The sequence below is a fragment of the Agrilus planipennis genome, unplaced genomic scaffold (genome assembly GCF_000699045.2).
Source record: "Agrilus planipennis isolate EAB-ADULT unplaced genomic scaffold, Apla_2.0 scaffold11, whole genome shotgun sequence".
NCBI lineage: Eukaryota > Metazoa > Arthropoda > Insecta > Coleoptera > Buprestidae > Agrilus > Agrilus planipennis.
Window position 1 is genome coordinate 763,587 of NW_020440736.1, and position 12,506 is coordinate 776,092.

Here is a 12,506-nt window from a genome sequence, read left to right on the forward strand (position 1 = left end):
CTTAAATCACAAAATCTATTGAAAAACAAGCATTTGAGTAAATTTTAAACTTTGGATATAGATTTCCACGTATAATTTAAATTTCATGCTCAATTCAGCGGAAATGTTGTTTAGGGGAATTAAGGTTTGATTCAGGGAAATAAAGTGACGAGTGCTGCCATTTTTTTCTCTAGTCAGTTTCCGTTTGTGTAGGGCAGCACATCTACAGCACAGCAGTTGTTTCGGTTATTTCTTTATTCTATTTATTCCAGTTCTATATAAAAATAGACGTTGGGACTTGCTGTTGTTAGTTTTGTGAATTTTTACAAATAAGTGAAACTGTATAAATAAGTAATATACAAGAATTTTTAATTATAATACTTCACCGTTAAACAATAATGGCTAACCAAAATCCAGACACGACGGCAGAAAAAGTGGAAAGTTCAACAGAAAATGGCAATGTTAATCAACAGCATAATGCAGGTGGCCACGGAGGACCTGGAGGTCAAGGAGGAGGTTTACAGGGTGGTAGGCGCGGTGGTAGATTTGGGGGCTCCGGTGGAGGTGGCGGACGAAGACACAACCCCAATGTAAGTGTTGTTTATTGTATAATTAATTAATGGTTGGTGTTTTTTGTAAGTATTTAACTTCAATGTTTCTGTTTGGCACGTTAAGTATTTAATATCATATTGTATACTTTTTTGTGATCACTTACTACTTTGGAGTCATTAACCTTCTAAAAGTTCAAAAACTTGATGGTAAGACTAATGACAGTTTGTTTTGTTTAATAAATAAATTTAATCAATAAGAGACGTCAAAGTTGTTAATAAACTATAAAACTGTATTTTACAGATGTACAGAAATTTAATAAGATAATATTCCATCGAAAATATTCTTTGGGCAATGTGAATGTTATTTTATATAGCTATCTACTTATTAATATATTATTTATTTATTTGTAAAATTTCATGACTTTCTGTACAAAACTGGTGAAGATTGTTAAAGTAAAATAATCCTTCATTATCAAAATATTCAGATTCATTACTTGTTGCCTCCTATTTGTTATAGGTTTTGAAGAAATTTGAAGATATCAAGTAGTATTCAAAGATATTTGGTTTTATTTGCCTTTGAATATTTGAGATAAAGAACTATGTGATTTTTTTTGTTTAACACATCACCAAATTTTCAATTTCAGCAAGTTTCATCTGCCTGTTTGAATTGGTATCCCTTATTGAGTAATTTTAGTTTGTTGTTTTACTTTTCTTTAATGTACACGTTGTTTGTAATTTCATGCCAATGCATATTTATAAACAATTACATTTTATATTTTCTCAGATCAAACAGGAAAATTTCGAACGAAAACGCCCAAGAGGTAATATGTCTGGTGGACCAGGAGGTCCTCGTGAAATGGGACCTGGAGGCGGCCCTGGGAGAAACCCTGACGACCGTCTTAATGAAAAACTCGCTCAACTTAGTGGACATACTATTGACCTTCCACCATTAGACACAACAGAGAAGAAATTTTCTGGTAGGAGTCGGCTTTACATCGGCAACATTTCTCCAGATGTAACTGAGGAAGAATTAAACGAACTGTTTAAGAAGTATGGTGAAACTAGCGAACTTTTCCTTAACAAGGAAAAAAATTTTGGATTTGTTCGCATGGTATACCTTTTATATTTTGTTTTATCAAGCATTCTGCTTATATTAATCTTGTTTAGGATTATCATGCAAATGCCGAAAAAGCTAAGCGTGAATTGGAAGGCACTACAATAAAAGGTCGTAACCTGAAAATCCGTTTTGCTCCGAATGGTTCTAGCATTAAGGTGAAGAATCTTACTCCTTGGGTGACAAATGAACTTCTTCATGCTGCTTTTGGAATTTTTGGTGAAGTAAGTAGCTATTTGTTTCATTACAATTCTTATAAACTTACGAAAGTTGTAATGTGTATAATTCTTACAATTGTAATTTATTTTTTCCTAGATTGAACGCGCGGTTATAATAGTAGACGATCGTGGGAAGTCTACGGGAGAAGGAATTGTAGAGTTTGCTCGTAAAAATGCAGCAACTCAGGCTGTTCGTAAATGCAATGAAAGTTGCTATTTTATAACTGCTTCTCTGCGACCAGTAATAGTGGAACTTTATGAAGCTCTTGATGAATGGGACGGTTATCCAGAGAAAAATGTCAACAAAAAGAATCCAGAGTACACAAAGGACCGTGAAGTGGGCCCCAGATTTGCAACTCACGATAGTTTCGAACATGACTACGGTACTAGGTGGAAACAATTACATGAACTTTATGCTCAAAAAGAGCAAGCTCTTAAAAAAGAATTGGAGATGGAAAAAGAAAAATTAGAAGCACAAATGGAGTATGCTCGCTATGAGCATGAAACTGAAATTCTTCGAGAGAAACTGAGAGTGAGAGAAATGGACCGTGAAAGGCAGAAAAGGGAATGGGAAATGAAAGAACGTCAGGCTGAGGAACAAAGGCAAAGGACTGAAGAACAAATGAGAAGGCAACAAGAGGAAATGCAGGCAAGAATGATGCATCAAGAAGAAGAACTTAGGAGACGTCAACAAGAAAATAGTCTGTTCATGCAAGCACATCAACTTGACAACATGCTTGATCAACAGGAACAGGCCTATCAGCAGCCCGATGATCGTGGTTTATATGGCACATCTAGTGAGTATAATTGTTTTTCCTAATTTGATTGAGTTTTACTTATTTTTTTATTTTATTTTACAGTTCCACCAGATATGGGCGGAAATAATCCACTGGTATGTACATTATTGTCTTATTTTAAAGAGGATAATTTTATTTTTTATAACAAAAATCCATTTTTCCGTATCTTCAGAATAGAAAATTGTTTTCTAGTAAACAAAGAGAATTTCTCACAATTAAAAATTCAGTTAAGATGCCTTTTTTTTAGTAAGGAACAAGCTTTTATTTTTGCCGTTTAGGATAATCATTAAAATTGAATATTATAATTAATTTACATTCTTGAAATGAGAAATGCTGCAAGTCACTGATTTGACTTTTGAACTTTTTCTTTACAACGGCCATCTTAATAAGTGCTAAATTGCGGACTTATGTTTATCTAGGTCAACTACAATTGCTAATATTTTTTCTGATTACGCGACGATTTACATCTGGATGTGTATGATTGTAAATGGCTGCATTTTTAATTCTTCATGTTTATTCGGTTTCGTTAATTGTCATCAGTTTTTAATTTATTGTCATAAAAGTGGAAACACCAAAGATATAAAGTATTCGGTTTTTTTTTTTCGTATTTGAAATATACTTCGCCAGAAAAAGTAGTATGATTATATACTTTATACATTTATGCGTAGTGATAATGAATATTTGCTTATAACATTAATACAGTATAATGTTAAAATATAATTGATCCAATAGCAAATTAGGAGACATACCGAAACTTCTCAAACTTATTTTTTTTGTAATATTACTTGAATTTTATTCAGAAATGTTCTTTATGATTGTAAAAGAAAACCTAGATCAAACGTATTTATTTTTATATCGAAATTTTGAAGTATTGGTCATGTAAATGATAGCGTTTTTGAATACCAATTACAATATGGTCGAATATTGTCATATAAATGGTTCTTTTTGTTTTCAATTACATAAGCTTACTATCTTTCATGAATGCTACATAACGGCAGCAATTACATAAACTTCTAATTGATTCATGAATAAATGTGATAGAAATTCGAATTTTGGCGAAATTTTGGAGTTAAATATATAATGTTATTCGTTCTGTTTTACTTTAGGTATAATTCTCTATCTACTTAAAAGTGTATTTATAAAAAAGCATCCTTCGCAGTACTTTATTTTTTGCTAGAAGGTATCATCTAGCATACTTCTGGAATACTTACAAATTTACTTGAATTATTACGTGCGTTTTCTTATTAATGTTGTTGTTTGTTAATTGGTCTTAATTTTGTGTGTCAAATGCTGTCTCAAATTGTTTACGCTGTTGGTTGACTTCATCTCGTCATATTCCGTTGGATATTTTTTTCTTCAAATACTTATAGGTTACTCGTAATAATAATAATAGTTTCCTGCACTAGAGAGTAAAATAATACGATTGGGGGAATAAGTTACTAAACGTTAATAAATGGTCTACAAAATTAATTATATGAAGGTATTTTGTGGCGTTCTGTTTTCAGACATCACATTGGGGTAGGCATATCATCTTTTTAAAACTATGTTTTGGTGTAAGTTGGGATCTTTTTTATCTTTTTCTTTAGCGTTACTTACCAAAATAGCGATTATTCTTGGCACTCTTGAGCTAGATCGCGTACTGTGAAAATAGTTTGAAGAAAGGTGGTAACACTTTGTATTTTTTAACGAAATTATTACCGGCCTTACCTTCTATAATGCATCATCACAGTACTGCCCAACCTCTTATCTAACGAGTGCCAAGCTGTACGAAAATACAATTGCACATTTTTAATTTGTGGCGCAGTTAGTTTTGGATGAGCCCTCTATCAAAATTTCTTGAAGTCCCCTTTTCGAAAAACAGTAACACTCGCAAAAACAAAATGCACTTAGAAATAACAAAAACTGCTATTTATATACAGTACATGTATATTAAAGAACGGAAATAGATACTTTTCGCGCTTTTGTGTTATGGCAAACGTATTTACTGAAGCAGTTATAGCTGAAGAAGCTTTTAGATTCTCAAGTACTTTTTCTATTTACAGTATTGCTAGGTGTAAGTATTTAAAAAATTCTATTTAGAAAAGCTTAAGCTGGGTTGTTACTGGAAGTATCAAAATTAGCACGCTATTATAATCTCTGGGAAACTGAAGGCGATACTATTAAAATGTGTCGATGTAATTATTAAAGTACGGAGTATTTTTTTTTTTCGTTACAAGGTAACTTACGATTAGTGTAATTATTGCGAGTATCCGGTGTTTCCATAAGCGTTTCGATCCACCTTTATGGTACTTCCCCGATACAAAATAGTGGAGCTGTGACCGAGTATTGTATTATTATTTATGTATTATGGCTGAGCATTTATCAATAGAAAATATAAATAATTATTTCAGCATTACAAAGTAAAATTACGAAATTTTATGTTAAACACCTTCAGCTTATTCCTACAAATGGTGCAGCGGTAACAACGTCACTGACCGTAATAATAATTTATTTCTTATTGTCTCTTGCGCACAGTTTGAAGTGGTTCTATGATTAGATTTTCGAATTTTTCATCTATCAATTTCTTTATTTGTCCGTGAATAAATCAAGTTTATGGTTAAATAATCATACTATCTTCGTTAAAAATCTCTGTGCTTAGCTGAAGGAATAATTAGAATTTTCATTGGAAATTCATTTCGTCTTTTTTGTGAAACGTAGAGGAGGTGCGGAGGAGTGTTTTTTTGATCAGCATCTGACACACTAATTAAATTTGAAAATATTAACAAATTTCAACGATTATCCAATTAATTTTTGTATATTTGGTTAGGATAACAAACCTTTCATGAACACAAATGATCGCTATCATCGCTTTGACGAGCGTAATATGAACCAGATGGGTCGTTCAGGTGGAAATATGGGGGGCAGAGGTCATTGGGTCAACGAAAATAGGGCCGGTGGTCCTTCAGGACGAGACGATTATCCTAATAAGAGGCGCCGCTATTAAATCCATTATAAGATTAAAATTTTACACTAAATTAAGTGGAACAACAGAAATTTTATGTCTTACAATTAATTTACTGTACCCTCTAATTATTAATTTCAATTTTTATTCGTCCGTTAAAAAGACTCTTTGGAAAATTGTTTTCTAGTAAACAAAGAGAATTTCTCACAATTAAAAATTCAGTTAAGATGCCTTTTTTTTAGTAAGGAACAAGCTTTTATTTTTGCCGTTTAGGATAATCATTAAAATTGAATATTATAATTAATTTACATTCTTGAAATGAGAAATGCTGCAAGTCACTGATTTGACTTTTGAACTTTTTCTTTACAACGGCCATCTTAATAAGTGCTAAATTGCGGACTTATGTTTATCTAGGTCAACTACAATTGCTAATATTTTTTCTGATTACGCGACGATTTACATCTGGATGTGTATGATTGTAAATGGCTGCATTTTTAATTCTTCATGTTTATTCGGTTTCGTTAATTGTCATCAGTTTTTAATTTATTGTCATAAAAGTGGAAACACCAAAGATATAAAGTATTCGGTTTTTTTTTTTCGTATTTGAAATATACTTCGCCAGAAAAAGTAGTATGATTATATACTTTATACATTTATGCGTAGTGATAATGAATATTTGCTTATAACATTAATACAGTATAATGTTAAAATATAATTGATCCAATAGCAAATTAGGAGACATACCGAAACTTCTCAAACTTATTTTTTTTGTAATATTACNACCAATAGTGTGGTAGGATAGGCACATCTGACCTTCTAATGTAGGTTTCCTTTTTCTTTATTTTAGTCCCATATTTTGTTTTTTTTGTATTAGATAAAGCGAATATTGACATAATTTATTTGCACGGTCATGGTACAGTACAGTATAGTACAGTACAGTGTAGTTATAGTACATGGTTTACCCACCCAGCATATCTTGTTGCTGATGTGTTAGGATGTTTTTATTTTATTTCATTTTATTTTATAAATGTATTGTGTATTATTCAATTTGCAAAATATGCATATTGTTTATGCGTTTTATTTAGTTAAATTTAGTATGACGGCTTATCGATTTTTAATGAAGTGACCGGAGAATAAAGTTGATTAACGTATATTATTACAATCTCGTAGTGCTAATAAGTTGTGTTAATATTTTTTAGAAACATATATTTTTCAACGTAGGTTATTTTGTCGTATTGTGCTGTAATTTTCGTCAATTTTGTGAAAACCGTGTATAGGTTGTAGGCTTGACTTAATGTGTAATTAATAATATATCCAATATGGAAATATGAATTTGTTTGTCTCATCTGCTTCCTATGGAACCATATTTGAATTTCTTTAATCTTTCTAGAACAGATTTTTTCTTCATTAAAAAATTTTCGCGATAATGTACGTATTAATTCTTCAGAATGATTTTTGGTTTATTCGAGAGTCACACTGTTGCTGAAGCATGTTGCTTTCAACTGTACAACATAAGTGTTATTCATGTTTCTCAAACTCTCTTGAGAAGCGGGCATACAATTAATAATTGTGCATTGGTTAATAATTATTATTTTTCAGGTGTTTTTAGGCTTTATTCTCTGTATACGTTTTAAGCATTATACATACCAATTCGGATATATTATAAACAACTATTGCAGAACATATCTTTCTAATTAAACATTTCTTAAAAGTTGCTACTAATATTTACAGATGCAGATTTGTGTTTTGATTTTCTTAATGCTACTCAAACGAAATATAAAGGCAGATCATTTTTCGTATTCCATACCATCAACAGCTGTATAAAAATTAGTCTTTTAATATCAAATCATAGAACAAAACTTTAAGACATTCGAGAGTTCGTCTTGTTAAAACTTGGGTGTGCACCGCAACGTCTTATAAGACACGAAACGTCAGCAACATATATGTGAGACATTTTCAAAGCTCTTTTAATGTCAGAGAATAATCTGAAACAGAAGAATGGGTTATCTCTTACAAATCGCTAATTCTTCTGTTTCGGATTATCCATCAACATCACAAGATGCTTGAAGAAATGCTATGCGATCGAGGACGAAACGTCTTGAACTTCACAGTCAGCAACACCCCCGGATTTAGGAAACTTTTCGAAACTTGTTAATTTTAACGGTACGGTACCCTTTTTAATACTGCATTCTTGTATGCATATAAACACTTATTATATGTTTGGAAAAAATACTTTAAACTTATTGAGTTACATTTTTAGAACGTGTACTGAAAGTTTCGTTGCCTACATGAGAGATTTTCGTAATTATTATTTTTATTTATTTTCACTTAAGAAATGCCTCGAAAAGGTCGTAATGTTCTTCGATATAGCGGATCATTTGTTTCCGAACATCATCTATATATAAGCCTAGAACTCCAGCGGAAAATAAAATTTTTCAAAAAACGAAATGCTGTAGACAAAGTAGGTTTTCACTTTGTCTTTTTGAAAATTAACTTCAATGAAATCCGGACAAGAACTGCGAAAGGATTATTTTTGGACTTCAAGACAGCCCTCAATTTAAATGGTAAATATTTCAAACTTAGCTTGTTTACGAAGTGTTTTTGTTTAATTCAGTCATTTGAATATACTGAAATTTAATAAAACGAATTAAAGACGTAAATAAAGGCACTTCTATTTCTCAAAAAATATTGAGATTAGTAAATGTATTTATCCGCCTTTCTCCTACGAAGTAAATCGGTTTTTTAATTTGAACTTCATTAAGTTCTGTTTCTGAATAAGGCACCCCTAAGTACATAGAAATATTAATAAATATAAGGCGTATGATGAGTGGATATTCGTTTTACTTTATTATCTGCTTGATATTTAATATATATTTAGACTATTAATTATAATAGAAGACCAGAGCTGGGCAAAGCCCTCGCTAAGAGCCAAAAGTCTTTATTTAAAGTACTTTAGCCCTTTAAGCTCCAATTAAACTATAAAACACAAAGACTTCGAATTACCATTTTTTTTTTAAAGCAATTATATTTAAACCCGTAAATACTATGCTTGAGACACTTTGAAGGAGCTGAAATTACAAAATATAAACCGTTCTTATGAAGTAATGGTTCTACTAAACCCCAACTGATCATGAAGGGGTTTGAATTATAGTGCTTTTAAGCCCTGAGGGGTTAAAAGCTTTCATTCAAGCACAATGCACTAAAGTTCTGTCCAGCTCTGGTGCAAAACTTAATTTCCTTATCGTACAATACTTAATATGACTGTTTAAAAATTTTATCTCCACATCATCTATATGTCCTAGCATGAAATACATCATATTGAATATTTTTCCTTGCGATTAGTTTAACTAAATGTATTATATTCTTAAAACAAACAAAATAATAATATTCTTCCAGGTTTGTGAGTCGTGGTCTAAAGGCTGGTTGATTGCCTAACGTTTAATTAGCGGCTGCGGCTGATATCTTCGGAGGTTTAGCATCAGGTAATTAATGAACTTTTAGACCACGGCCTACGCACCCGGAAGACAATTATCAATTAGCGTATAACACCGGCCGTGAAAGCTTACAGAATTCCCTAACTGAAGTTTGTTAATATATAAAACTGTAAAAAAGTCAGGCGGCACCTAAAATGATAAAATTGCTTATTTCCAAGCTAATTGATTTCGTAGAGCGGTTTTTTCTATCGTTTATCGTTGTAAAAAGTTAACTTCTAAGAAATTGGAGTGCCAACGTTTGTAATGGATATATCATTACTATTAAAATAAATGTATGTCAATTTTTAATTCAGATTTTATAAAAAGTTTTATTTACAGGAGGAAAAAACATACTTTAAAGCTGCTGCTGGTTGATAAATGTGCAACGGTTGTAATTTTTTGGAAGAAAACATAGGGGCATCTTTCAAACGGTATGAGGCTTACAGAATTGGGTATGTACAAAGTTCAAAAATTGCAAAGTGTACAAAACTCCTTTGTGTAATATACATAAAATGTAAATCTTTGCAAAAGTGTGAGTTGTATTTGTTCTTTCCGAAAATATCTAATAAATGATGGATTATACTTAACAACTGTATTTTCATATTATGGCAAAAATTGACGCTATTTGCAAGTAATGTGGCCTAGATGTGCAGTGAAATTATACCCTTATGTAATCATCACGCTTTATGGTGCTTCAGACACCAATAGTGTGGTAGGATAGGCACATCTGACCTACTATATATTTCCTATCTATGGGCACGACTTTGCTGTAGGCATTTAAGGTTATGTGTATGTTGTTTTCCCACATTGAATTTAAATTTCGTTGTTTATTGATAAATTTGTTTTTGAAAGTATGGATAGCCGGTAACTGAATAACTTAATCTTGTTTTATACATCTGTTTAATCCGTTTTAATCTAAGGTTATGCGTTCAACGTTCTGAAAGTGAGGATGGAAACAACTCCTATTTACCGGGATATAAAATAAACTATTCATTATCTGGAAGTAGTGGTAGTTTATGTGAAAAAAGTTCAGTAACCACACCTAAAAGGAAACCAGACAACTCGTCTAAAAGTTTGATCTTTACGGATTATCAGTCAGTGGCAGATAGATGTCGAATAGCAATAGAGGGAAGAGGAGGTTGCATTAGTATTGAAGGGCACAACACGTCCAAAAACAATAAGAGATAAGTCTTCTTTACTTTATTTTATAAAAGGATACAAGCTCTGCAATTTTACAAATATATACATAAGCTTATAATTTAAGATAAGCATTAACATAAAATAAACGTCATAACATTTGATACAAGTTTAATTTATAATTAAAACTTAAAAAATGACTAATTGTTACAGATATCTAAAGAGGTGGGTTCTTCCCTTGTTACAAATGCTTCTGTATCTATATGCTTTTGCCCCCCTATTAAGTAAATAACAATGGGAAACAAATAAATATGAGTATGATCCATTACTATTAAGTTATTTATGTTATTTACTACACGTTTGAAGCTCTTATTAGTCGACTGATGTGAAACGTTCATTAAATAAGAGTATTTTTGGAGTAATATACTCAGCCATCTTATTTTGTTCTTATTTTACAACACACAATTTGTTCGTTTTTAAATAAATTCGCACAAGATTTGCACAAAACTATTTTTAACAAATTTATGTTTATTTATAATGATTATAAACATTTGTCATTCTTTGTTTAACGCGTTGCACCCAGTTGTACCACCGATACAGTTGTCACAATATGAAAGAGAGAGACGGTAAATGTATCAACAACTGACAAAAACAGTGCAGGAGTTATACAGAACTTTTACTGTAGTTAATTCTATTAAACAAATAATTTTAGTTTTATACTTTTTGAAAACGTGTACTGTAATATCTAACAAATATTGAATTACTGTGTAACTGTGTTTAAAAAAGTAGCTAGAATTAATCAATGAAAGCTACAGACTTGTTTACGTCACTGACGCGAAAGCTTGTTCACTAGTTGGACCCATTCAGAACGGTAAGATACATTCACCAGTTGGTATCGTTTAATTTCAGTTGTTTTTGATTTTTACTTGATATATTATATGTGTGATGTTGTTTCATTACAGTTTAAATTAACACAAAAATTATCATTTAAGATGTTAAATTGGTTATTTTAATCCCTACCTATAACTGCTATTGATCTATAATTTTTAAGATTCGCCAGTTTTTTCTTATAGTCTTGTTACTGCAAAGGGTATTTGCGAAAGCAATAAAAATTTGTAAAAATCATCACGCAAAAAACTGTGTATCAATTTATGTTTGTTTTTTTCATTAAATAACATTTGCGAGAGGTCATTTTATCTACATAAAGCATTGTTCTTTTGCTGATTGTATGAAGATTTCAAATGTACAAGATATATTAAAATTAAAGTCGAACTGTCTTGTCAGTCAGGTATATTTGTAGTAAAAATTTACAAAATATGTAATATATTAAAGATATATAGCTGGGTGTACAATATATATATATATAATATAAATATTACATTCTTCCACGTTTTTTGTTTACTTTGTGGCGTGTGTTACCGAGGTGGTAAGCGATTGTTTTTTTTTTTTTTAATTCTTAAATAGTGAGTGGTGTTTTTTATTTATTTTATTGTTTAATTGATACTTCGTGTGACACTCTTAAAGCCTGTTCAGTGGGATGTCCTCGTATACCATCACATCTACAACAATGATAAAAGATAAATTGTAGACTTATCAGAAATAAGTTTTGCATAAGTAAAAAATGAACTCACTTGTATGCTGGTGGTCACTTTAAAGTGCAGATTTTCCGTAATGTGCAAATAACTGAACGACATTTTTAAGGTAGCAAGATTAAATAACAAAGCAAAATATAGTTTCATACAATTTCGTACGTACGCATTCAAAAATATATGAACCTGAAACCGTAAAGCTGCGCTTGTTGATCTAATTTTAAAACGGACAATTTTTTTGATGGTAAAATAAAAGGAAAAACCAACCAGTAATGCTTAATATACCCTGTAAAACCGGGACTTAAAATTAGTAATTATTTTATTTCAAATCGGCAAAGAACAATGCTTCTTGTAGATACACTACCTCTTGTTACTTATTCTGAAAGAATTATTACATTTCTCCTTTGTATGTATGTGTATATTGAAAAGCGTGTAATTCTTTTAATTCAGTATTACCTTTTTTGACCAATTTTATTCTTATTCTATACTCTATATTCTATAAACTGCGCCCAATGAATCTCGTTTCGTACCTCGTGCTGTATTATAATTTTGTTAAAGTCCGGTTAGGTTAGGACAGTAAGGTAACTTTAGGAAAAGACAACACGAACGAAGTAAGAAACGGAACAATAATAATTATTCACGTAAGGTACGAAACGACTATATATATATATATATCTTAAAAAGGACTACAACTTTATTAAATTAAT

At 31.1% G+C, this 12,506-nt stretch overlaps 3 protein-coding genes across 4 annotated transcripts in view; 2 read left to right on the plus strand and 1 right to left on the minus strand.

Moving 5' to 3' along the window:
- Nucleotides 1-167: 167 nt before the first annotated feature.
- On the plus strand, nucleotides 168-10,372 carry LOC108733776 (hrp65 protein). 2 transcript variants are annotated; one of them, XR_003232177.1, is made up of 7 exons: nucleotides 168-569; nucleotides 1,315-1,641; nucleotides 1,698-1,868; nucleotides 1,960-2,659; nucleotides 2,723-2,754; nucleotides 9,413-9,937; nucleotides 9,994-10,372. XR_003232177.1 is itself a non-coding variant. In XM_025979809.1 (6 exons), the coding sequence occupies exons 1-6, from the start codon at nucleotides 378-380 to the stop codon at nucleotides 5,640-5,642; spliced, it is 1,599 nt and encodes a 532-aa protein (XP_025835594.1). In that variant the 5' UTR covers nucleotides 168-377; the 3' UTR covers nucleotides 5,643-5,768. The 2 variants fall into 2 exon arrangements, 1 of the variants encoding a protein (XP_025835594.1); XM_025979809.1 differs by lacking the exons at nucleotides 9,413-9,937; nucleotides 9,994-10,372 and adding an exon at nucleotides 5,466-5,768.
- A 16-nt stretch (nucleotides 10,373-10,388) lies between these two features.
- The window catches only part of LOC108733766 (rho GTPase-activating protein conundrum), a 63,565-nt gene continuing 61,447 nt past the window's right edge, over nucleotides 10,389-12,506 (plus strand). Inside the window, exon 1 of the mRNA XM_025979806.1 lies at nucleotides 10,389-11,081. The gene's annotated coding sequence lies outside the window, so the exon portion shown is untranslated. The remainder of the gene's footprint in view (nucleotides 11,082-12,506) is intronic.
- LOC108733759 (protein sidekick-2-like) overlaps nucleotides 11,578-12,506 on the minus strand; it is a 6,403-nt gene continuing 5,474 nt past the window's right edge. Inside the window, exon 7 of the mRNA XM_025979811.1 lies at nucleotides 11,578-11,769. Coding sequence (XP_025835596.1) covers nucleotides 11,729-11,769 — 41 coding nt within the window. The 3' untranslated portion in view covers nucleotides 11,578-11,728. The remainder of the gene's footprint in view (nucleotides 11,770-12,506) is intronic.